At 39.9% G+C, this 26,774-nt stretch overlaps 1 protein-coding gene and 1 non-coding gene across 3 annotated transcripts in view; one reads left to right on the forward strand and one right to left on the reverse strand.

Moving 5' to 3' along the window:
* Positions 1-734: 734 nt before the first annotated feature.
* trnar-ccg (transfer RNA arginine (anticodon CCG)) lies at positions 735-807 on the reverse strand. Its single transcript has one exon. It is a non-coding gene; the product is annotated as a tRNA-Arg (tRNA).
* Positions 808-3,498: 2,691 nt separating this feature from the next.
* LOC133570278 (E3 ubiquitin-protein ligase SMURF2-like) overlaps positions 3,499-26,774 on the forward strand; it is a 72,004-nt gene continuing 48,728 nt past the window's right edge. The window contains exons 1-3 of one of the 2 annotated variants that reach the window (XM_072916327.1): positions 3,499-3,795; positions 3,904-3,964; positions 25,388-25,426. In XM_072916327.1, the coding sequence (XP_072772428.1) occupies positions 3,721-3,795; positions 3,904-3,964; positions 25,388-25,426 (175 nt within the window). In that variant the 5' untranslated portion in view covers positions 3,499-3,720. The remainder of the gene's footprint in view (positions 3,796-3,903; positions 3,965-25,387; positions 25,427-26,774) is intronic. The other variant, XM_072916328.1, reaches the window with a different exon arrangement.

Consider the following 26,774-nt stretch of genomic DNA (forward strand, 5'->3'; position numbering starts at 1 on the left):
CCCTGGTGGTGGGAGTGGTGAACTGTAACAACTTCATAGGTGAATCTTGACCTCCCCCTGGTGGTGGGAGTGGTGAACTGTAACAACTTCATGGGTGAATCTTGACCTCCCCCTGGTGGTGGAAGTGGTGAACTGTAACAACTTCATGGGTCAATCTTGACCTCCCCCTGGTGGTGGGAGTGGTGAACTGTAACAACTTCATGGGTCAATCTTGACCTCCAAACTATATCAATGAATATATTTCTGTATAAATGATATCAGACACAGTTTTTATCAAACTATATGAATAAATACAATTCTGTATAAATGATAGACATTGTTTTCATTCACTGCAGTTCCTTACTCAAACATTTGTGTGTTGAAATATTTAGTTGGGAATAAACTATGACTCTCCATTGTTTGGGAGAGATATATTATATCATTATATGTTATTCTTGTAAAGATATATTATGGTATTATATGCTATTCTTGTAAATATATATTATATTATTATATGCTATTCTTGTAAATATATATTATATTATTATATGCTATTCTTGTAAATATATATTATATTATTATATGGTATTCTTGTAAATATATATTATATTATTGTATGCTATTCTTGTAAAGATATATTATGTTATTATATGCTATTCTTGTCTAGATATATTGTGTAAAAGACTGACTTGTACTTGGCAGTGAAATGCAAACTTGTACTAAATGACGGAGGCGGTCTGGACTTCCTGTAAAAACGACCCAGATGGGACTCGAACCCACAATCCCCAGCTCCGGAGGCTGATGCCTTATCCATTAGGCCACTGGGTCGGCATACTACACCGACCGGAGAAAATGGTCTTATAAAGGCTTAGACCGGACGCATGATTTGTGTTGGATTTGGTGAATCGTGCGCAAATATACGATGTACTTTACATGACGTCATGGAGGTTGACAGTCTCGCGCTGATTTGGAAGGCTTGGACGACTTGCTGTTCGTGCAGTTCACCAGGAGATGGCGCCAACTATCTTCTTCATTTGGAATGAATGCCGAGAACATATTTCATTTCCCCTGTAATCATTGTCAGACATCCTGAGACTATTTATACAAGATCATTGAATATAAATCATTGTCAGACATCCTGAGACTATTTATACAAGATCATTGAATATAAATCATTGTCAGACATCGTGAGACTATTTATACAACATCATTGAATATAAATCATTGTCAGACATCCTGAGACTATTTATACAACATCATTGAATATAAATCATTGTCAGACATCCTGAGACTATTTATACAACATCATTGAATATAAATCATTGTCAGACATCCTGAGACTATTTATACAACATCATTGAATATAAATCATTGTCAGACATGGTGAGACTATTTATACAACATCATTGAATATAAATCATTGTCAGACATGGTGAGACTATTTATACAAGATCATTGAATATAAATCATTGTCAGACATCCTGAGACTATTTATACAAGATCATTGAATATAAATCATTGTCAGACATTGTGAGACTATTTGTACAAGATCATTGAATATAAATCATTGTCAGACATGGTGAGACTATTTATACAAGATCATTGAATATAAATCATTGTCAGACATCCTGAGACTATTTATACAAGATCATTGAATATAAATCATTGTCAGACATCCTGAGACTATTTATACAAGATCATTGAATATAAATTATTGTCAGACATTGTGAGACTATTTATACAAGATCATTGAATATAAATCATTGTCAGACATCCTGAGACTATTTATACAAGATCATTGAATATGAATCATTGTCAGACATGGTGAGACTATTTATACAAGATCATTGAATATGAATCATTGTCAGACATGGTGAGACTATTTATACAAGATCATTGAATATAAATCATTGTCAGACATCCTGAGACTATTTATACAAGATCATTGAATATAAATCATTGTCAGACATGGTGAGACTATTTATACAAGATCATTGAATATAAATCATTGTCAGACATCCTGAGACTATTTATACAAGATCATTGAATATGAATCCCTGGCTTTTACCAGACGTTTGTGGTGATTTTCTTTGTTGCACGTTTACTGCATAAAGTTCAGAAATTCTTATTCACACAAAAGGGAAACACAAAAACAACATTGAGGAGAAATGTTTAATTACTTGACTTGTTTATGCTGAAATTGTCGACATAAAGTTATCCTTACTAAGACCTGAATTTGCAGTTTACATTGCAAAGTAATAATGCCATCTGGCGCTGTCCACAGACAGGAAGTAAAAGTGAACTATTTAAGATAAATGTGTTCTATACAGTAAATATTTAGCTAACCTGTAGGAGCACACCAGCACGTGGAGAATTCGATATTGATTGGTTAGATCGAAAGCATGAAAAAGAGTACTTTTATTTGGGAATTGTCGTACCGGATGTAGTTCGTGTTAGTGCTGCTTGACGTGCAGCAGTGGTCCAGTCGGAGTACTTTTATTTGGGAATTGCGTACCGGATGTAGTTCGTGTTAGTGCTGCTTGACGTGCAGCAGTGGTCCAGTCGGAGTACTTTTATTTGGGAATTGCGTACCGGATGTAGTTCGTGTTAGTGCTACTTGACGTTCAGCAGTGGTCCAGTCAGAGTACTTTTATTTGGGAATTGCGTACCGGATGTAGTTCGTGTTAGTGCTACTTGACGTTCAGCAGTGGTCCAGTCAGAGTACTTTTATTTGGGAATTGCGTACCGGATGTAGTTCGTGTTAGTGCTACTTGACGTTCAGCAGTGGTCCAGTCAGAGTACTTTTATTTGGGAATTGCGTACCGGATGTAGTTCGTGTTAGTGCTACTTGACGTTCAGCAGTGGTCCAGTCAGAGTACTTTTATTTGGAAATTGTCGTACCGGATGTAGTTCGTGTTAGTGCTGCCTGACGTGCAGCAGTGGTCCAATCAGAGTACTTTTATTTGGGAATTGCGTACCGGATGTAGTTCGTGTTAGTGCTGCTTGACGTGCAGCAGTGGTCCAATCAGAGTACTTTTTTGGGGGGGGAATTGTCGTACCGGATGTAGTTCGTGTTAGTGCTGCTTGACGTGCAGCAGTGGTCCAATCAGAGTACTTTTATTTGGGAATTGTCGTACCGGATGTAGTTCGTGTTAGTGCTGCTTGACGTGCAGCAGTGGTCCAATCAGAGTACTTTTTTGGGGGGGAATTGTCGTACCGGATGTAGTTCGTGTTAGTGCTGCCTGACGTGCAGCAGTGGTCCAATCAGAGTACTTTTATTTGGGAATTGTCGTACCGGATGTAGTTCGTGTTAGTGCTGCCTGACGTGCAGCAGTGGTCCAATCAGAGTACTTTTATTTGGGAATTGTCGTACCGGATGTAGTTCGTGTTAGTGCTGCCTGACGTGCAGCAGTGGTCCAATCAGAGTACTTTTATTTGGGAATTGTCGTACCGGATGTAGTTCGTGTTAGTGCTGCCTGACGTGCAGCAGTGGTCCAATCAGAGTACTTTTATTTGGGAATTGTCGTACCGGATGTAGTTCGTGTTAGTGCTGCTTGACGTGCAGCAGTGGTCCAGTCAGCCAGTCATCACGACGTTCGTCTGCATGGAGGCCGACACTTCCGCTTGATTCCCCTGCTTGGCGGCCTTTGGGAGGGTGCGTGTGGGGGAAGATTGTGTCATTTGGCCTGCTTGGCGGCCGTGTGGGGACTCTTGTGCGGCCATTGCAGCCGCTGGTGTGCTATGGTGCTGACACAGCAAGCTAAGCTAGCGGGGAGGATTGTCAACAAGTCACGTGCTTTGTTCATTTCCAACAAAGTGCGTGAGGAAAGTTGTGATGTCTAACCACTAACCAGGGAGTTGTGATGTCTAACCAGGGAGTTGTGATGTCTAACCACTAACCAGGGAGTTGTGATGTCTAACCAGGGAGTTGTGATGTCTAACCAGGGAGTGCGCAGGAATGGCCCAGTCAAGCTGCGGCTGACAGGTAAGACAACTTCATTAAACCTTCTCCTCCTACCTCACCTCACCTTACCTTACCTTTGCCTCCTGTGCTAACTTAGCCTGCTGCTAGCTCACATCTGCTGGCGATGTGGACACTTTTACTTCAACATTTTTGTCTTTAGAAACATAGGATGGAGATATCTGCAATGTGGCAACTTGTATTAAACCATATTTGTCTTTAGAAGCATAGGATGGAGTTTGATTTCACCATGTCTGTCTTTAAAAGTCTGGAAGGAGTTTGAGTTCACCATTTTTGTCTTTAGAAGCCTGGGATGGAGTTTGAGTTCACCATGTCTGTCTTTAAAAGTCTGGAAGGAGTTTGATTTCACCATGTTTGTCTTTAGAAGCATAGGATGGAGTTTGAGTTCACCATATTTGTCTTTAGAAGCCTGGAAGGAGTTTCATTTCACCATATCTGTCTTTAGAAGTCTGGAAGGAGTTTGAGTTCACCATGTTTGTCTATAGAAACATAGGAAGGAGTTTGATTTCACCATATTTGTCTTTAGAAGCATAGGATGGAGTTTGAGTTCACCATGTTTGTCTTTAGAAGCATAGGATGGAGTTTGAGTTCACCATGTTTGTCTTTAGAAACATAGGAAGGAGTTTGATTTCACCCTATTTGTCTTTAGAAGCATAGGATGGAGTTTGATTTCACCATATTTGTCTTTAGAAGCATAGGATGGAGTTTGATTTCACCATATCTGTCTTTAGAAGCCTGGAAGGAGTTTGAGTTCACCATGTTTGACTTTAGAAGCATAGGATGGAGTTTGAGTTCACCATATTTGTCTTTAGAAGCATAGGATGGAGTTTGAGTTCACCATATTTGTCTTTAGAAGCCTGGAAGGAGTTTGATTTCACCATATCTGTCTTTAGAAGTCTGGAAGGAGTTTGAGTTCAGCATGTTTGTCTTTAGAAGCCTGGAAGGAGTTTGAGTTCACCATGTTTGTCTTTAGAATCATAGGAAGGAGTTTGATTTCACCATATCCGTCTTTAGAAGCATAGGATGGAGTTTGATTTCACCATAGCTGTCTTTAGAAGCCTGGAAGGAGTTTGATTTCACCATATCTGTCTTTAGAAGCATAGGATGGAGTTTGATTTCACCATATTTGTCTTTAGAAGCATAGGATGGAGTTTGATTTCACCATATTTGTCTTTAGAAACATAGGAAGGAGTTTGATTTCACCATATTTGTCTTTAGAAGCATAGGATGGAGTTTGATTTCACCATATTTGTCTTTAGAAACATAGGATGGAGTTTGATTTCAAGATATTTGTCTTTAGAAGCATAGTATGGAGTTTGATTTCACCATATTTGTCTGTAGAAGCATGGGATGGAGATATCTGCAATGTGGCAAGTTGTATTTCACCATGTCTGTCTTTAGAAGCCTGGAGTGGAATTTGATTTCACCATATCTGTCTTTAGAAGGCTGGGGTAGAGATATCTTGTTTACAGATGTTGCTCTAAGATTCATCACTTAGTGATTTGCAGTATTTTGGCATGACTTTAGACATAGCAGTGGTGATTGTCAGTATAATTCTACACAATAGGAAACAAATGAGTTATGATATTGACTGTACTTACTTACTGTATTCCCACTGCATCATCATCTTTGCAAAGGCAGCAGTGTAAGCTTCTAGTTCTTTACTGTCATGACCCCACTTGGGGGAGCATATTGTTTTTCACGCCACCCTCTAAATTGAAACATTATTGAGAACCTGATATTTATTTATCTCTACAAACAGGCGCCATTTTTGCTAGCAAGGACGTGTGCGGCGGTGCTTGGATGCTTGCAATTGATGTCGTTGTGAAGTCATTTTTTCTGACAAAATAAACCTAAGTAATACGTGTAAATATAGTTTGAAACAAACTTAAAATAAAACATGCTATTGTTTTGAGAAAGTATAATTGTGTGACTGTATTTGACACACTCTGGTGCTAGCGTGTTAATGGACCAGCAGGCTCTATAACACACACCTGACGGCGCAAGAAACGTACAAAAAAACCAACAGAAAAAAATGACATATCACCCTCATTTTGCCAAAATCTTCATTCACTTTGGACTAACAATTGTGGAGAAATAATGACTTTTGTGTGAAGTGTGTGGTGGCTGCCTCCAATGTAATCACTGTTATGCCTGTGCTTTTACACCCAGACTCACTTCATTGATCAGATATCATCTATTATTACACCCAAAATGTGATTTCTTTTACCCTTACAAGGTCTACTCCATCTCGCTCTGCTGTTACAGAATAGCATTATTTGAGTTTTACTCAGATTCAAAGATAGTTTGACAAGAACAGACTTATCTCTTTTATTTGTATGATCTTCTGTGCGTTCTCTCCTGAACAAAACACAGATGTTGTTGTGTGTTTATCTTGCACAAGACACTTAGTTGGTGGCTCTCCAGTTTGGTTTGTCAACCTTCACTTCCCACTCTTGTCTTCATTTTGGAAAAGCGAAGTAAAAGCTTTCCACATTTCTCTCCTTTTACACTTTTGCATATTATCCATCCGTCCATTTATTTTGTATGACATCGAAATTAAATGTAAATATGGATATATATCCATTTTGGATAAAAATGTGGTGTAATTTATATACAGTATCAATGGTGTACTATCAATTGATCTTACTCTGGCTCAGAGTTGTACTGTGCATGAAATAAGCCTGGTGATAAAACTATATATATATATATATATATACATATATATATGTATGTATGTATGTATGTATGTATGTGTGTGTGTGTGTGTGTCGAGATAGACACGTAATCATTATTAATAAAAAATGTGTTTGACAAAATGTTCTAAATATATATATTTTTTCTTTGTCGGAATAAACAAAGTGGCTAAGTAAGGTTGGTTGTATGATCAAAGACACTTGCTAACCGAGCAACGCAGGAAGTGATCAGTGACACACGCTAACAGCCAGTCAGGTAACAGTATCAACGATCATGTTCGGTTGCACCGTCTTGTTGTCTTGCGGTTGATTCTAAGTGCTGCATAGAGCGAAAAAATTGTCGATAAAACCGTAAAAATTGTCGCCCCCTGACAGTATGGCAGTTTTTATTTTATTTTTTTAAATGGACCATAGTCAGACCAAGGCGTTGGTAATCAGTAATACCACACCACCTTTAAGCGCAGTCGGCAGTAAAAATGCAGTTCTGGAGTTTCTCTGTTTATATTTTTTACACTTTGCACTATTTTGTAAAAAAATGTAAAGCATTTTTTACATATTCCTTATTTGTGTACCTTGATTTGAAGATGTTAAGTGTTTAATGTGATTTTAGAATTGTGTTTACGTCGAGTGTTTTCGTGTTGATATTTCCTTTCCTTTCAGCCTTGATAGCTGAGGGGATTATAATCAAAGAAAGGTTACGTTTGAAATGAAGTCATTTCATATTTTTCTCCTGGTCCTTATATTCGATAAGTCATGCAAAATATCAATAATTATCGATGTTGACCGATAGAAAAGACTTCTATGGTGATACAGTTTTTTAGCATGAAGAGACAAAGGCCTTCCCAGGCCATTGAGGGTAACGGGGAGACAAGAAAGCAAAATTCCATCAAAAATGATGGCAGCAGCTACTTAAAATATGGTTTTGTTGCTTGCAGGCGTGCTTATCCGCCAAACCCCTAGTGCCTTGTGTGCGGGGAGAAGTTTGTTGTTCTATCATATTGGATTAAAATGGAAAGGAACTTTCCAGAACGTTCCACCATTCCATTGATGACGTGGATTTTCGGCACCTGCCACTACCAAAAACCAGATTTTGCTGAAATAGGATTAGAATACTATAAGGTCTGTGTGCTTAAACAAGTTGATGTGTTCCAATCAGAACTCCCACTGGGTCACTGGATCCTACATTTTAGCATGATGGATGTCTCCTGTTCTTCCCATGACTGATTTACTGTTTCACACCTTCTGCATTACAGCAAGGTTTAGTAAGGAGATCGACACACTTCATCAAGTGCCAGCTATTATTTCATCAAGATGGCTTTTAAAAGGGGTTGCAGTGGTCTTAAGACAGAATCCCAGGAATGTGAAAGCTCAGAGAGGAAATGTGAGTGTTTGGACAATGACAGACATATCTTCTGTCTGTCGTTCACTTGAAAGGTTGACAATGTTGAACTAGGATGACAGTGAGCAAGAAGAATCAGTTGCTTATGCTTATGTTGTGTCATTGCTGCAAGTGTTCACATAGAATGTTATATTACTTGAAAGTGTGATGTAGCAAACGCAATTAAGGGTGTAACGTGACACAGAAATCTCGGTTTGGTTTAGAGGTCACTGTTCGGTTCATTTTTGGTACAGTAAGAAAACAACAAAATATACATTTTCTGGTTATTTATTTATTTACCAATTTTGTAAACAATGGCTTTATCCTTTTAACATTGGGAACACTATAATAATTCTGCCCAAAAATAGAAATAGCTGTGTGTGTGATGGATGTGAGCCGCCACGAGGCTGATCAGTGAAGTGAATTACATTTATATAGCGCTTTTTCTCAAGTGACTCAAAGCGCTTTACATAGTGAAAGCCATTATCTAAGTTCCATTTAAAGCAGTGTGGGTGGCACTGGGAGCAGGTGGGTCAAGTGTCTTGCCCAAGGACACAACGGCAATGACTAGGATGGCGGAAGCGGGGATCGAACCTGGAACCCTCAAGTTGCTGGCACGGATAACAATAACAATAGCACACTTATACACACAGGGTCCATTGCCAGGGTTAATGTGGTCAACATATATCAAATAAAAACTAAATAAGATAAGGCCTAGAATTGGTTTCTTAACAAAACCATTCTACATATAAAGTGCAACATTAAACTGCTTCAAGTTGTTGCTCAGATGAAATAAAATGACAAAACTTTTCTTCTACATATAAAAAGTGCAACATTAAACAGTTTCAAGTCAACTCAGCCTCAGATGAACTTTTCTTTGCCCCCCCAGCCTTTAACCCTGATGACTTTCACTCAATCTTCATGTTTTTTGCCAGAACAATCAGTTTGTGTGCAGAAAGAGCAGACCTGCTTGCAGTTAAAATGTCTCCAGCTGTGGAAAATACCCTTTGACTGGGCATGGAGGTAGCAGGTATGACGAGGTAGTAAGAGGATATATGGGCTCATTGTTCTTCCACCATAGAAGTGGTTGAATGCGGTGGTGAGCTGTGTTTGCACTACGCTCGTCTTTCACTTCGTGGAAGCAATGTTCACTTGGGGGTGGTGCCGCTTCAAATGGGTTAGCATGTTTGACGTGTTGCCAGAAGCATACCCTACCGCTGCTGAACAATGTCGGCAAACCACTTTCGCTTTGTCCACCTCTCGTCCTCCATTGTTGTATCGCACCGCGAAGCTGAAATGTTCCCAAACGGGAGATCTTAACAAGGCAGGAGGGTCTTCCAACTCTGGCTTTTGCATGTTGTCCTAGCCCGGCCGTTGCTAGCATGCCGTGTGTTGTGCCTTGGTGTGCATTGTTTACACAACGTACTTAATATGTCCGTGTGGAAATATTGTTTACACAACGTATTTAATATGTCCGTGTGGAAACATTGTTTACACAACGTATTTAATATGTCCGTGTGGAAACATTGTTTACACAACGTACTTAATATGTCCGTGTGGAAATATTGTTTACACAACGTATTTAATATGTCCGTGTGGAAACATTGTTTACACAACGTATTTAATATGTCCGTGTGGAAACATTGTTTACACAACGTATTTAATATGTCCGTGTGGAAACTCATTCGGTACACCTCCGTTCTGAACCGAACCCCCCGTACCGAAACAGTTCAATACAAATACACGTACCGTTACACCCTTAAACGCAATGCATTGTGGGTCTTGTCGCCCTCTAAATAGCGTATTTACAATGCAAGACTTTGTGCAAAAGTTTGTTCAAAACATGCGGCATTATTAACTGCCACAAGCAGATCATGATCGCTTTAAAGAAAAATAACAATTTGGTGAGATTATTCTTATTTCCAGCATGAAAGCAAAGCAGATGACTATGATTATTGAGCTGTTAAAGACCTGAGTAGCAGCTGTGAGATGATCAAACATCATTGGTACATGTGAGTGTGTTCACCTAGTTCAGTGGTTCTTAACCTGGGTTGGATGGAACCCTAGGGGTTTGGTGAGTCGGCCTCAGGGGTTCGGCGGAGGTCAAAACACACCCGACTCATCGTGTAAATACAAACTTCTCCCTATCGGCGTATTACGGATACGACAACAGCAGAAGTCAGACTGATTTGCAGGTGTGTCATTTGTTGTGAGTTTATGCACTGTGTTGCTTTTGTGCTTTGAACAAGGTGATGTTCATGCACGCTTCATTTTGTGCACCAGTAATAAAACATGGTAACACTTTAGTATGGGGAACATATTCACTATTAATTAGTTGCTTATTAACATGCAAATTAGTAACAAAATGGCTCTTAACTAGTCATTAAGTACTTATTAATGCTTTATTCGGCATGGCCTTATTATATTAGGGACGGCGTGGCGCAGTGGGAGAGAGTGACCGTGCGCAACCCGAGGGTCCCTGGTTCAATCCCCACCTAGTACCAACCTCGTCATGTCCGTTGTGTCCTGAGCAAGACACTTCACCCTTGCTCCTGATGGGTGCTGGTTAGCGCCTTGCATGGCAGCTCCCTCCATCAGTGTGTGAATGTGTGTGTGAATGGGTAAATGTGGAAGTAGTGTCAAAGCGCTTTGAGTACCTTGAAGGTAGAAAAGCGCTATACAAGTACAACCCATTTATCATTTATCATTTATAACCCTAACCCTCTAACCCTGACCTTAACCTTAACCCTAACCAAATAACTCTAAATGAAGTCTTTGTTACTTAGAATATGTTCCCCACACTAAAGTCTTACCAAAAACATGTAACTTTGTCTTGAATTTGAAAAAAAACAACATTTTATTTTTCACTAAAGAAGGGTTGTGTGAATGCGCATATGAAAGTGGGGGGGTTTGCTACCTCCAACAAGGTTAAGAAGCACTGACCTAGTTACAGACTGCTACGTACGATCAAAGCATGTTTGATTCACTTTCACATGTAGCATTTATTAGCCAAGCTAGCTGCTGGTTACCAACAACGGACAGTATTTTGGAAAAAAGCATGTTGTCTCATGGTTTTGCCCAGCTTGAAATGTACATGTGGCAGTGGGGACGTGGTCAATGTGACGTTGTCATATCATTTGCATAAGTGTTGATAATGCCTATATTTTAATGGTAAAAATAATTGAAATACATTTGAAAAGCAGTCTGTGTTAATCAAATGGATGGACTGTATACTAGTGGCATCTTTCAAGTAGGGGAAGCTATTAAACAGTCTGCAATAACAGATCAAATGTATAAACATGCTAGATTTGACAAAGAAAACTTGACTTCCAAAATATGAATACCTCCATATCAACAGGAACAACGGAGTGAAAGTGGGAAAATGCTTTGGCAGTGTCAAGATTGCTGATTCGCTCATTTTGCTGTCAATCAAAAAGGTGTTCAGCCCAGACAGGTCATCCAATCATCATGCATGGTGACCCCTTTCCATCACTCTTATTCATTCACTCATCGTCTGAGGGCGGGTATATATCCACTGATTGTTTTAGTGTGGTTGCAGCACTGTGACGCTACCACATCAATGAAAAAAGTAGTGATTGTACAGAAAAGTTGAAGGCATGAAAAGCACACACAAAAGAACATATTTGAGCTGAACTTCCCTTGCAGTCTTCAGCTGTTGGCAGTGCTGCATGTCTGCCATCACATGTTCAAACAATGTTGGCAAGTCACATCCATAACTTGAGGACAAAGACTGGCTCTATGGGCTGGCTGGGTCTGGGCTGTGTGCCGACTGGGCTGGGCTGGGTCTGGGCTGTGTGCCGACTGCCGCCGGAGCAAAGGTGCAGACACTCCTGTGCGTCTTGCTTACAGTTGATTGAAGTTTTTCAGCGGCCACATTTTTGCCGCTTCACTAGTCAATCATGCTTAAATATTAAAGGCTATACATCAAATCATACAATATATTACTTTAATTTGTTTCCATGTAAAAAAAAAATCCAAATTTTTAAGGTGTGGCGGCTTCAATGTAGCCGTAGTGCCACAGATACATATAGGCCAAACCCTGTGTCTGGTTACTTGTAGGGCTGGGCCCATAATAAGATATCAATATATATCTACAATAGATATCAATATAAAATGCCTTTAATATAATATACAATATAAATATATAAACAGGAAGTTTTACTGAGCAATGGGAGGAACACGTTGGAGAGACGTTCCCTCCAGGGGGGTAACACTCTTCACTTTACCCAACAACGGGTCTGCTGGGCTTCACTTTCAGGTCGGAATGACGAGGCCGCTCTCTTTATTCTTATTTCTGCAGAACACAACTGCTGCATGCTAACCAACACACTGCCATTCTTAAAGGAGCACACACACGCTACTCTCATAACTCGTGTGCTTGTGCTGTCTTTCTGTCTTGCCGTGGATTCTCTGCATGGATTGAGAAGAGAAACTGTGATATATTGATACATCAATTGAGTAACAGAAACTTGTCTTTGGTTTTGTTGGTTTTAATGCAGATGCGGCAACATCCTGACACCTAAACTACCAGGAGTGTTCAATAACTTGTACACTACTGCTACCTTTTAAATCTACTTGAACTATTTTATTACCTTAAATGTTAGCTCACACAGCCAATATTCCATTATTGTTTATGATGTATGGCATCTTTTATGCTGGCCAAATGCTTCACAGACATGCTTTTATTAGGGGTGTCCTGGTTCAACATTGATGACGGATATGGGTCAGAAAAGAGGGATATGGGATTATATTGGCTTCATCTAAACCTACAAACAATTAAGTTCTGTTTCTTGGTTTGAAGGTCATCCTCACACATCTTCTTCTTCGTCATCGCTGGTGCGCCTCTGTTGTGACATCCTAATAAAGCACAAAAGGGCCAAAGAAAAAGCCCAGTAAAGTGTCACACTAGATCAAATACGTGTATCCTCCTTCCTAGCTGACACTTGTGTAAGAAGAGCGTGTGTGTCTGGACTGAGTGAGCGTGCAACAAGCCAGGAAACACACGCTTGCATTTTTCATCAGCTCTCATACCACTTGACTCTTTTCTTACATTTGGGGAAAGTGGTGTGTGTGTGTGTGTGTGTGTGTGTGTGTGTGTGTGTGTGTGTGTGTGTGTGTGTGTGTGTGTGTGTGTGTGTGTGTGTGTGTGTGTGTGTGTGTGTGTGTGTGTGTGTGTGTGTGTGTGTGTGTGTGTGTGTGTGTGTGTGTGTGTGTGTGTGTGTGTGTGTGTGTGTGTGTGTGTGTGTGTGTGTGTGTGTGTGTGTGTGTGTGTGTGTGATTAGTATTAGCACTTTTGCTTCAAACTTAGTTGACATTTAAATAATAACATTGAGATCTGCACAAAGAGTGACAGGTAATAATGTAGTTGTTACACCTGTACTGCTGTTTAGCTCCCATGCAGACTGTAGTCGATGAGCACAGGGCAGACATTCCCTCCAAGGTGATGTTTTCGTCGGGGGGTAACACCCTTCACTTTACCTGCCAATGGGTCTGCTAAATTAAAGTTAAAAGTTAAAGTAGCAATGATTGTCACACACACACTAGGTGTGGCGAAATTATTGCATTTGACCCATCACCCTTGATCACCCCCTGGGAGGTGAGGGGAACAGTGAGCAGCAGCGGTGGCCGCGCCCGGGAATCATTTTGGTGATTTAACCCCCAATTCCAACCCTTGATGCTGAGTGCCAAGCAGGGAGTTTTTATAGTCTTTGGTATGAACTCACAACCTACCCATCTCAGGGCGGACACTCTAACCACTAGGCCACTGAGTAGGTTACACTTTCGTGTGACTGACGAGGCCGCCAAGTCGTGACAATCACTTTATTAGTAGTTTTGCAGGACACAACCAGATCTGTGCATCACTCTACTGCGCAGTGCAAGTGCTACCTCTCTCTCTCTTTACTCGCCCACTCACTCACTGACGTCACTTAGACAACACGTTGCCATTCTCGCAAACACACACACACACTACTCTCATAAGTAAATCAGCTCCTGTGTTCTGCACATGTAAATACGTAACATGTAGATACGTAACATGTAGATACATAACATGTAGATACATAACATGTAGATAACATGTAGATACATAACATCGGTGCGGCGTCTTCAGTAATGCGGACGCTGTATCGATCCGTTGTGGTGAAGAAGGAGCTGAGCCGGAAGGCAAAGCTCTCAATTTAGCGGTCGATCTACGTTCCCATCCTCACCTATGGTCATGAGCTTTGGGTTATGACCGAAAGGACAAGATCACGGGTACAAGCGGCCCAAATGAGTTTCCTTTGCTGGGTGGCGGGGCTCTCCCTTAGAGATAGGGTGAGAAGCTCTGTCATCCGGGAGGAGCTCAAAGTAAAGCCGCTGCTCCTCCACATGGAGAGGAGCCAGATGAGGTGGTTCAGGCATCTGGTCAGGATGCCACCCGAACGCCTCCCTAGGGAGGTGTTTCGGGCACGTCCGACCGGTAGGAGGCCACGGGGAAGACCCAGGACACGTTGGGAAGACTATCTCTCCCGGCTGGCCTGGGAACGCCTCGGGATCCCCCGGGAGGAGCTGGACCAAGTGGCTGGGGAGAGGGAAGTCTGGGCTTCCCTGCTTAGGCTGCTGCCCCCGCGACCCGACCTCTGATAAGCGGAAGAAGATGGATGGATGGATGGATGGATGGATACATAACATGTAGATACATAGCATGTAGATACATAGCATGTAGATACGTACATGCGCACACAGCTGCTTGGCTTGATGCCAAATATTAGCGGAGTTAAACCCGCCCAATTAGCATCAACTAATGCAAGTGAAATGACTGAATTTTGTAACAAATTGCTACAATATGTGTTATATCTTTAACAAAAGTGTGTTTTACCTGCTCCCTGGCTTATCTGTGTACTTTTATCCATAGTTTAGTTTTTAGTATTTACTAATAATTATATTTTTCTTAAAGCACAGACCAGGAGTGGCAACCATAAATCATGAAGCATTCAATATAATGTGAATAAAGCTATTATTATATTCTAACCTAATCCTTGATTATGGCAGACTATATGTAATATGGAAAATTGTAAATTGTTCTGAGTGCCACAAGAAAAGCCCAATGTGTTTAATGCCTTTTAATTTATATTTTCACCTTCTAAAATTGTTCGTTAAGTGCAATAGGAAACATATGTTTAATGTATTGTAAGATTTTCTGTTAAAATAAAGCCAATATTGACATTTTTTGTAGTTCCCTTCATTTTCAAAAGTTTCAAAGTATCGATATACATTTTGGTAGAGGTACCAAATTGTTGGCATGGGGACAACCCTTGTGTGTAGTGTGTATTAGAACAAATAAAAAGTGTCATGCTCAATCGTCCAGTTTGTGATCAAGACACAGAACAAACTGAAACACGTTTAAGCAAGATGTCTTTTAATGACACGCAAACAGTGTGACAGCAACCTGTCAGTCACAGTGGAAGCAACTTTATAGATGATTATTATACCTCAATTGTTGTTGAGTGGATGAATATTGACCTGTGAATGAATGGATCGCTCAGAGGATGGTTGATAAAACACTGTCTTGTTGAAGGTGCATTCACTTCAAACTAACACAGCGTACATGACCTTGAGGAACCTTTAAGGAGGAAATATTGTTGTTACAAGCTTTTGTGTGGTGTTGCTCCCTTATTTGTCATTATTCAAAGCTGATTTGAATGTGTAGCAGTGGCTGCTTAACTGAATGTGACAGTGTGTTATGATACTGTCGGTCAGCTGGAACAACAAATACAGATAGCAGCAGTATCCTGACTCACAATCTTCACAGTCCTCCTGGACTGACCTAATTAGGAATTGCTACCAAAAAATACAGGTAGTCGGTATACATCCCTGGTCCTAAGTAGAGATCGACTGATATGGTTTTTGCAGAGCTGAAACCGATTTTTAGTAGCGAAGGAGGCCGATAACCGATATTTGGAGCCAATATTAATTTAAAAGTGACATATTGGTGTCAAAATTTAGAATGATGCCATTACATAGTCCAACACTTGATATTGTTTAAATGACTGAAGCATGTTTATTTAAAAAAACAAGTAAATAAAAAGTTCCTTTGCACAGTAGCATCTCTTACAAAGTTGTGAATTTTTGTATCCCTGAAATAATTAGTGATGATTCCAAATTGCACTGTTTCCACTGGACACCAAATCAGTTTTTTGTTGGTTGCTTGAAGTTTATGTATACAGTTTCAATATGGCACATCACATATTTGACATATTTTCATTTCTCTTTACAACATGTCTGAAAAGGAGGAGGAAGAAGCTAATCCTATTTTAGTCCTACCCCTTTTCAATTGATAAATAATAAATACAAGTGACCTGCACTGGTTGTTACTACTAACTTACTTATCACCAAATACTTGTATCTGCTTGTAGATGTAGGGCTGGGTGATATGGACCAAAACTGATACCTCAGTATGTTTAGGCCGTGTCGTGATATACAATACATATCGGTACATAGAAATATTTTTTTAATACATGTCATTAATTACGAGGGAAAGTAATGAATGTAGGGCTGCAACAACTAATCGATTAAAATCGATTATAAAAATAGTTAATTTAGTCATCGATTTGTTGGATCTATGCTATGTGCATGCGCAGAGGCAATTTGTTTTATTTGTTTTACTTTTTTTTAAATAAACCTTTATATATAAACTGCAACATGTACAAACAGCTGAGAAACAATCATCAAAATAAGTATGGTGCCAGTATGCTGGTTTTTTCAATAAAATACTGGAAAGGATAGAAATGTAGTTTGTCTCTTTTATCCGATTATTCATCGATTAATCAAAGTAGTAATCGACAGATTAATCTTTTATCAAATTAATCGTTAGTTGCAGCCCTAAATTAATGCTTAACTTAAACATTTGTTTGAAATATGTCTTATGCAAATGAGAGATGTTTATGTGAGCAGCTTGTGTGTGCGCTTTAAAAGGCCTTTATTTGTTAGCTTTAGCAGTTAGCAGCAGCAGTTTCTTGGCTCTGACGGCTGTTCTGTTCAATGTTTTCACCGTCTTGTGTTACCTCTGCTTAACCTGCTCAGTGGCCTTGTGGTTAGAGTGTCTGTAGGTTGTGAGTTCAAACCCCGGCCGAGTCATACCAAAGACTGTATACATTTAAATGTTCCACTCACTCAACATCAAGGGTTGGAATTGGGGGTTAAATCACCAAAAGGATTCCCGAGCAAGGCTGCTGCTCACTGCTCCCCTCACCTCCCAGGGTGTGGAACAAGGGGATGGGTCAAATGCTGATAATAATGTCACCACACCTAGTGTGTGTGTGACTATCAGTGGTGCTTTAACTTGAACTTTTAATAAAGAGGATCCGCCACTGAGGTGGCCGGCTGAAATATTGTGTACCGGTACATTATTTGATAAGATGTTCTGGTTGAGTCCTCAATGACATCATTATTAGCAGTTCAATATGACCTTTTATTAATAGAGAAGCAGTATGAAGACCATTAACTTGTACAACATGTCATGTACAGAATATTACAAGCATTTATTCAGGTAGAAATATCCCAGTTTACAGCTGGGATAGTTCCCCCCACCCCAAAAAAAGATGTGTTTAGGGCAGGGGTGGGCAAACTTTTTGGCCTTTGAAATTTGACAGACGAGCACATCATTCATTTCAAGGCATTTCATATCATATCAGAACATCAAAGAAACATAAAAATGGTATTAAAGGGTTATTTCTGTTTTAGTTGTTCTTCACCCAAGTGCATAGAAGTCTAGTATCAGTTTTATTCTGGCAATGCTCAAAACACATCTATTGTTTTGAGAATTCTATCTATCAATTGTGTTGTAATATTTGGCGGAGCAGATTAAAAACCCCATGTAGCCCATGGGCCGTAGTTTGCCCATCCCTGGTGTACATTTGAATGATGAAAAGTCATACCTATCTGCGATTCATTTTCAGTTAACTATGAACAAAATGTGATATTGCAATTAAATATTTGAATCATTTGACAGCGCTAATATACCGTATTTTCTGGACCATAGTGCACACACTGGTCCATTTTCAATCTCACACCGGATTATAAGGTGCATTAAAGGAGTCATATTATTATGATTATTTTGTAAATGTAAAAGACTTCCTTGTGGTCTACATAACATGTAATGGTGCTTCTTTGATTTTTGAGTGCCGTGTGTAATGTTCTTTATTTTCAATGGAACATATAAAGTGTTGGTGTTGTTTACTGCCGTCATATTGTAGTCTACATGTATCGGCCACCGCTGCTGCTCACTGCTCCCATGTGGGGATGGGTCAAATGCATAGGATCATTTCACAATCATTGGCACTTTAACTTTAATCTCTTATGTGTGACTACCATCTACTGGTCACACTTATCATTACACCATGTACCAAATAATATAACTTTGAGGTCAGTAAGCACAACCAGCATTATTCCGTACATAAGGCGCACCGGGTTATAAGGCGCACTGTCGAGTTTTGAGAAAATGAAAGGATTTTAAGTGCGCCTTATAGTCCAAAAAATACGGTATGTACAGTATATCTTGATAAATGTAGGTCGATATCGGTATAAGTCACAATGCCACATAATCACTTGATCCCTATTGAGTACCCTGCAAAATACCTTGGCTCTGATTGGCTCTGCTTCTTACCAATCAGATTGCCCCGTGGGCGGGACAATGCTGAAATCAGAGAGGCGTGGATGCATCTGAGCCAAAATAAGCAGTTTTAAATGAGCCCATTGGAATAAAAACCCTTGTTCAATGATTGTTAGATTCAAAATTATAGTAATGGTGACAGTAGAGGTAAATATTACCATTCATTATTAATACCATTTTTTTTTTAAAAGTAGATACCGATATCTGCCGAAAGAAGAGATATTGGCACCTATATTTGGTGGCTCCCTAGTCCTGGGATTGTGTGCGCGAGCGTGGTGAAAGTTAGACTTTCTAGGATTCCCAGTATGATGTAATCAGTTGATATGTTTGTTTTAGCAAATGACCATAGAGGGTAGAAGGACCATGATTGATGTGTTCTTGTGTTGACTCTGTCCCATACTTGCATGTCAATGCCTCTGTTGGTTATTGGAGATGATTCTTTGACCAATACAATATGTAGGCAGTGTTCTGCATAAAACTGCACTCATTGCAGTTAGCCGTTGGTGCTATCTGCTTTTCCCATTTGACTTTTGAACTTGGTGGCATCAGTGCACGGCTGAGCAGGAAAATGGAAAGACTGAACACATCAGTATTGCATAACAAGCTCTAACCCTGGAGGAAGACAGAGGAGGTGGGCTTCAGGATAACGTTGTCCCTTAAACTTTCCAAGAACAGGGGCGGATTGTCTTGCAGTGTGCGTCAAAGAAAATCTCCCCCGTTACCTGTCTTGAAGGAAAAAAGAGAAACTAAAGTTTGATCGATTGGAGGATTGGAAATGACTTTGGCTTTACTTTCAAGCTCCTGCTATCTGCATCCTGTTAGCCATTGTGTTGCAAGGCCTGTCTTTAGCTGTATGTTACAAGTGGAAATAATCAGGCTTAAGTGGGATCACTTTCTCCTGTTACTGTTTGTGTCTGCTAGACACTCAGCATGACTACTTTCTCCTGCTACTGTTTGTGTCTGCTAGACACTCAGGATGACTACTTTCTCCTGCTACTGTTTGTGTCTGCTAGACCACTCAGGATGACTACTTCTATCAACACTGTTTCCAGTCTGAGTGTGGGAGGCATGCACTTTTTTCATCCTGAAAATGACAATCCTCACTGCATCTTTTCCTTCATCTTGTCACTAGGATTCACAAAGACTATTCATCACTATTTCCTAGCCATTTATTGCAGTTATTGTTTTACCACTCTGCTGGTGATGGATGTATTAAGGTCTCCTGCAAACATGGTTAGCCAGCCTGACAAATAAATAATGCTTCAATGTAGGGCTGGGCGATATATCGCGGGTTTGTCTCTGTGCGATATAGAAAATGACTATATCGTGATATCGAGTATACGTTCTCACGCAGTTGCTTTTAGCTGCAGGCATTACACTACAGGCTCTCCTCCTCTTTCCAGTCTCTCCTTCTCACAGACAGACAAGCGAACCTTCTTACACACGTCACATACTGTCACGTCATACGTCACATACGTATACGCCCTCCCCGAGCAGAGAGGTAGCAGCATTGCTAACGTTAGCTGAGATGCTAGCGGAGTGGTGCGAGCGCGAATACAAGAGAAAGAAGGTGTGAATCTGGTAACAAATGGAGGAATAATTAATTCCTTAAAATTGATCCTGAAACACACGGGGAGCCAATGCAGAGATTTTAAAACTGGTGTAATGTGAGCCCGCCCTCTGGTCTTCGTCAGGACACGTGCCGCTGAATTTTGGAGTAATTGTAAAGGTGCAATAACCTTTTTAGGAAGAGTAGAAAGCAGGGCATTACAATAATCTATAGCACTTGTCATTTTTAAACACATGGTAGGTAGGTAAAAAGCCTTGTTGGTTTGACTTTAGTGAAGTTATTGCCTGATGTTCCATAGACAAGGATGTGCTTCCATCTTCCAGAGTCAATAACATTTTGCTTGACTCTTGTGGTCTGCCAGAAGCATGCAGACGTGGCAGGGATTCAACACTGCTCAAGAACTGGAACAAAAGTTACTGCTGTACATATCAAAGTCAAAATGGTACGAACATGAATTCAGGCTGTGTCGTTGAAAAGACAAGTTCCTGTGTGGCGTATTAGTGACCTTGTGTCATGCACTAAATTAGTCTGATACACTTTGTATTTCCACACCCAAATGTACTGCTTTCCCGCTTGGCCTATGATGTCACACCAAAAAAGGCGTCTTTGCAGCTCCTCAAAAATCACTCTTTATGTTTGCAGGCCAGTTCTTGTACCTGACGTCCGCTGCTATATGAGGATTAGTACGTCTTTAATGGCTGTACTGATGTTGAATAGAAGTCAGCATGAAGAAACGTGCCACAAACATGACATGACACTAATACCAAGGAGGTCTGGGACTTGATGCAACAAAAACTGGTGGGAGAGAGTTATTTTAAAGGAATTTTCAGACAGAGAATGGAAAGAAAACTTGAGAATGTCCCGAAGTTCATCTAATAAAATGTGTGGATTAACGGAAGGAGTTTTCTATTATGTGTTGGCCAGAGTAATTGCTAATCAGTTTGGAGTGCACAAATGCAAGGTGAAGAGGTTTGTGTAGGCTTTCTTTTTTGCCTTGTACAAACTACAAAAGTAGTGAAGTTGTCAGGTTGTGTAAATGGTAAATAAAAAGAGAATACAACAAATCCTTTTCAACTTATATTCAATTGAAAGACTGCAAAGACAAGATACTTAACGTTTGAACTGGAAAACTTTTGCAAATATTAGCCCATTTGGAATTTGATGCCTGCAACATGTTTCAAAAAAGCTGGCACAAGTGGCAAAACAGACTGAGAAAGTTGAGCAATGCTCATCAAAGACTTATTTGAAACATGATTGGGTATAAAAGCAGCTTCCATGAAATGCTCAGTCATTCACAAACAAGGACGGGGCGAGGGTCACCACTTTGTCAACAAATGCCTGAACAAATTGTTTAAGAACAACATTTCTCAACAAGGAATTTAGGGATTTCACCATCTACGCTCCGTAATATCATCAAAAGGTTCAGAGAATCTGGAGAAATCACTGCACGTAAGCCATGATATTACGCACCTTGGATTCCTCAGGCGCTACTGCATCAAAAAGCCACATCAGTGTGTAAAGGATATCACCACATGGGCTCAGGAACACTTCAGAAAACCACTGTCAGTAACTACAGTTAGTCGCTACATCTGAAAGTGCAAGTTAAAACTCTACTATGCAAAGCCAAAGCCATTTATCAACAACACCCAGAAACACTGCTGGCTTTGCTGGGCCCGAGCTCTGTGTTCTGTAGTCTGACCAGTCCACATTTCAAATTGTTTTTGGAAACTGTGGATGTCGTGTCCTCCAGACAAAAGAGTAAAAGAACCATCCGGACTGTTCTAGGGTGCAGAGTGTAAAAGGCAGCATGTGTGATGGTATGGGGGTGTATTAGTGCCCAAGACATGGGTAACTTACACATCTGTGAAGGTACATACAGCTTTTGGAGCAGCTTATGTTGTTATCATGGACGCCCCTGCTTATTTCAGCAAGACAATGCCAAGCCAGGTGTTACAACAGCGTGGCTTCATAGTAAAAGAGTGTGGGTACTAGACTGACCTGCCTGTAGTCCAGACATTGAAAATGTGTGAAGGCTAAAATATGAGAAGGGAGACTGTTGAACAACTTAAGCTGTACATCAAGCAAGAATGGGAAATAATTCCACTTCAAAAATGTGTCTCCTCAGTTCCCAAACCTTTACTGAGTGTTGTTAAAAGGAAAGGCCATGTAACACACTGGTAAAAATGTCTTTTTTGCAATGTGTTGCTGCCATTAAATTCTAATTTCATGATTATTTGCAAAAAAGAAGAAAGTTTCTCAGTGTGAACATGAAATATCTTGTCTTTGCAGTCTATTCAATTGAATATAAGTTGAAAAGGATTTGTTGTATTCTCTTTTTATTTACCATTTACACAACCTGACTTCAGTTTTCTTGCGATTTTTTTTTTTTTTTTTTAACAATCTGTAAATAAAAAAACATGTTTAACACATCTCGTTGGGAGTTACAGAAAGAAACAACCCTTTTGTGTGAATGAGTGAGAATAAGTGAGGGAGGTATTTTGGGTCGGTGCACTAATTGTAAGTGTACCTTGTGTTTTTTATGTTGATTTAATAAACAAAATAAAATAAAAACCGATACCGATCATTTCCGATATTACATTTTAAAGCATTTATCGGCCGATAATATCGGCAGGCCAATATTATCGGACATCTCTTTATATAATCATTACTTTGCATGCAGTCGGCTTTCAGACAATTTTTTTTAGCCCAATGCGACCCCTTAGTCAAAAAGTTTGGACATTCCTGATCAATACTATATAAACTACCGTACTCTAAAGTATGTCCAAGTTTAATTTCCACCATACCGTCCCGTGACAAGATATATATTGTAATAAAACTTCTGACTGTTGTCCCTTTTGTGAGATACTGTTTTTCAATGTTGAAAGCAATCTGCTGTTCGTAGCAGCACATGTGGAGAATGCAGTGGATGACAATAGAAGCAGCTTTCTCTGGGTGGTGTACAGTTGAATCTTATAATCCTCATTAGTGTAGAGTGCTGAATGTCTGCACATTCACATGAAGCAAATACCGCATGTGGCTCATTTCACGTTGAGACTGTCAAGATCAAGATGCTTGCAAGTGGATGTGTTGATATCACATACTTAACAGATTGTAGGACATTGGACATTGGTCACCTATTGTCTGCCACATAAGAAGGGAATACTCTCTCCGAGTTAGAAACGTAACACCAGGTTGAGCTTTAAACATGATTATGTCTTTCAATAAGCGCTGTGCCAAGACTGAAGGCCGACAACATGCTGTCTGCTTGTCCTGCAGGAAGCAGTCCTGTACTGTTGGCTTTGGCAAGGTCATAGTTAGTGTTGGCCTGGCCCATTTCATTTGTGTTCCAGTCTCATTCTGGCTCCATTTTTGGACTGTGTCATTTTGGTCATCGTCAAGGTCTCCACATCGGAGTATTGTAATGATAGCTTTCCTTCCCAAGTCAATATTTTTTTAAGACTTTTATTCCTCCCATCCATGTAAAGCTATATATATATATATATACACATATATATATATATATATATATATATATATATATATATATATATATATATATATATATATATATATATATATATATATACATGTATGTGTGGGGAAAAAATCACAAGACTACTTCATCTCTACAGGCCTGTTTCATGAGGGGTTCCCTCAATCATCAGGAGAAATCAAGAAAAATCTCCTGATGATTGAGGGAACCCCTCATGAAACAGGCCTGTAGAGATGAAGTAGTCTTGTGATTTTTTTCCCACACATACATATATTGCGCTCTACTACGGTATCGAGCACTATTTTTTGGATAACCTTATTAAGATATATATATATATATATATATATATATATATATATATATATATATATATATATATATATATGTATATATATATATGTATATGTGTGTGTGTCTCCACTATAGTGCTATTTCTTGTCTTTACTTTTTTTCTTTTTTAAGTAACCATAAGAAATGATTAAGTTGTACTGTCCAAAAATAGCAGAGTTTATACCACCTAATTATTTGCAGAGAAACCATCCTTGAACCAATATGCAACTGAGGTAGGTCGCTTAGGAAAACACGCACACACATTATCTTTCTGAATGTTTTTTGCAGTTGTCCTCCAGTGGATGGATATAAATCTGATCCATGATTATTATGACAACAAACGTAGCAGTAGCCTAACACACAAACATCAGCAGTGAAAGTCAGCACATTGTCCAGCAGAATGTTCAATTGTGTGTTCGCTAACACATTTGTAATTTACTAGCTAATGCACGCCATACCCTGGCACTAATGCACGCCATACCCTGGCACTAATGCACGCCGTACCCTGGCACTAATGCACGCCATACCCTGGCACTAATGCACGCCGTACCCTGGCACTAATGCACGCCGTACCCTGGCACTAATGCACGCCATACCCTGGCACTAATGCACGCCATACCCTGGCACTAATGCACACCGTACCCTGGCACTAAGTAACACTGCTGTAACATTGAATCAGCTGTGCATAATTCACTTTAGCCTCGGACTGAAAATATATATAATTACTGCCTTTTTCCTTCTATTATATTATTGGGGGCGCCCCTCCCTTCACTTGGAATTAACACCATTTCTAAAAGAATACATCAAAAAAAGCATAATTTCCCTATTTTAAGCATCTCAGCCATCTTAAAGCAACTGATCCAAAGACATGCACCAGGGGATAGGCCCCTCCCACCTCCAAAGACATACACTTGGGGATAGGCCCCTCCCACCTCCAAAGTCATGCACCAGGGGATAGGCCCCTCCCACCTCCAAAGACATGCACCTGGGGATAGGCCCCTCCCACCTCCAAAGACATGCACCTGGGGATAGATTGATTGGCAACACTAAATGGTCCCTAGTTGGCCCTATGATGAGGAAGTGACTTGTCCAGGGTGTACTCCGCCTTCCTTGTCCAGGGTGTACGCCACCTTCTGCCCAAGTGCAGCTGGGATAGGCTCCAGCACCCCTGCGACCCCGAGACGGACAAGCAGTAGAAAATGAATGGATGAATGGAAAACCTCCTCAAATCCAGCTATACTGTTCATTTATTTGAAATAAATGTTTTCTTTCTTGTTCTTTCCCCCACAGTCCTTTGTGCAAAGAACCTGGCAAAGAAAGACTTCTTCCGTAAGTATAAAGCCTTTGTGATGTGTTGCTATTCCTGTCTTGTCACTTATGGAGAGGAGGCTGTCTTCATTTTCAAGTCTCTTGCTAAATGAGGTCACTTTGAACAGTTTCACAGTGTAAAGAACACATTTTGAGGATCTATTTGTTGATATTTGACATACACGTGTGTAATAATTAAAGGTTATTACAAATATGCTTTTGTAAACCTGCAGTTAAATCAATCAATGCATTGATTGGATCATCTACAGTAATATTCAGCTTTTGTTTGTTCCTTCATTTGAGAGAATATGTATGTACAAAGTACAAAAGCAGTGAAGTTGTCAGGTTGTGTAAATGGTCAATAAAAAGAGAATACAACAAATCCTTTTCAACTTATATTCAATTGAATAGACTGCAAAGACAAGATATTTCATGTTCACACTGACAAACTTTCTTCTTTTTTGCAAATAATCATGAAGTTAGAATTGAATGGCAGCAACACATTGCAAAAAAGGCATTTTTACCAGTGTGTTACATGGCCTTTCCTTTTAACAACACTCAGTAAAGGTTTGGGAACTGAGGAGACACATTTTTGAAGTGGAATTCTTTCCCATTCTTGCTTGATGTACAGCTTAAGTTGTTCAACAGTCTCCCTTCTCATATTTTAGTCTTCACACATTTTCAATGTCTGGACTACAGGCAGGCCAGTCTAGTACCCACACTCTTTTACTATGCTGTTGTAACACGTGTATTGGCATTGTCTTGCTGAAATAAGCAGGGGCGTCCATGATAACGTTGCTTGGATGGCAACATATGTTGCTCCAAAAGCTGTATGTACCTTTCAGCATTAATGGTGCCTTCACAGATGTGTAAGTTACCCATGTCTTGGGCACTAATACACCCCCATACCATCACACATGCTGCCTTTTACACTTTCACCCTAGAACAGTCCTTATGGTTCTTTCCTCTATGGTCCAAAAACAATTTGAAATGTGGACTCGTCAGACCACAGAACACTTTTCCACTTTGCATCAGTCCATCTTAGATGAGCTCGGGCCCAGCAAAGCTTTTCTGGGTGTTGTTGATAAATGGCTTTGACTTTGCATAGTAGAGTTTTAACTTACACTTACAGATGTAGCAACCAACTGTAGTTACTGACATTTGGTTTTCTGAAGTATTCCTGAGCCCATGTGGTGATATCCTTTACACACTGATGTGGCTTTTTGATGCAGTACCGCCTGAGGGATCCAAGGTGTGTAATATCATGGCTTACGTGCAGTGATTTCTCCAGATTCTCTGAACCTTTTGATGATATTACGGAGCGTAGATGGTGAAATCCCTCAATTCCTTGTTGAGAAATGTTGTTCTT

This window comes from Nerophis lumbriciformis, linkage group LG27 (genome assembly GCF_033978685.3).
Source record: "Nerophis lumbriciformis linkage group LG27, RoL_Nlum_v2.1, whole genome shotgun sequence".
Taxonomy (NCBI): domain Eukaryota; kingdom Metazoa; phylum Chordata; class Actinopteri; order Syngnathiformes; family Syngnathidae; genus Nerophis; species Nerophis lumbriciformis.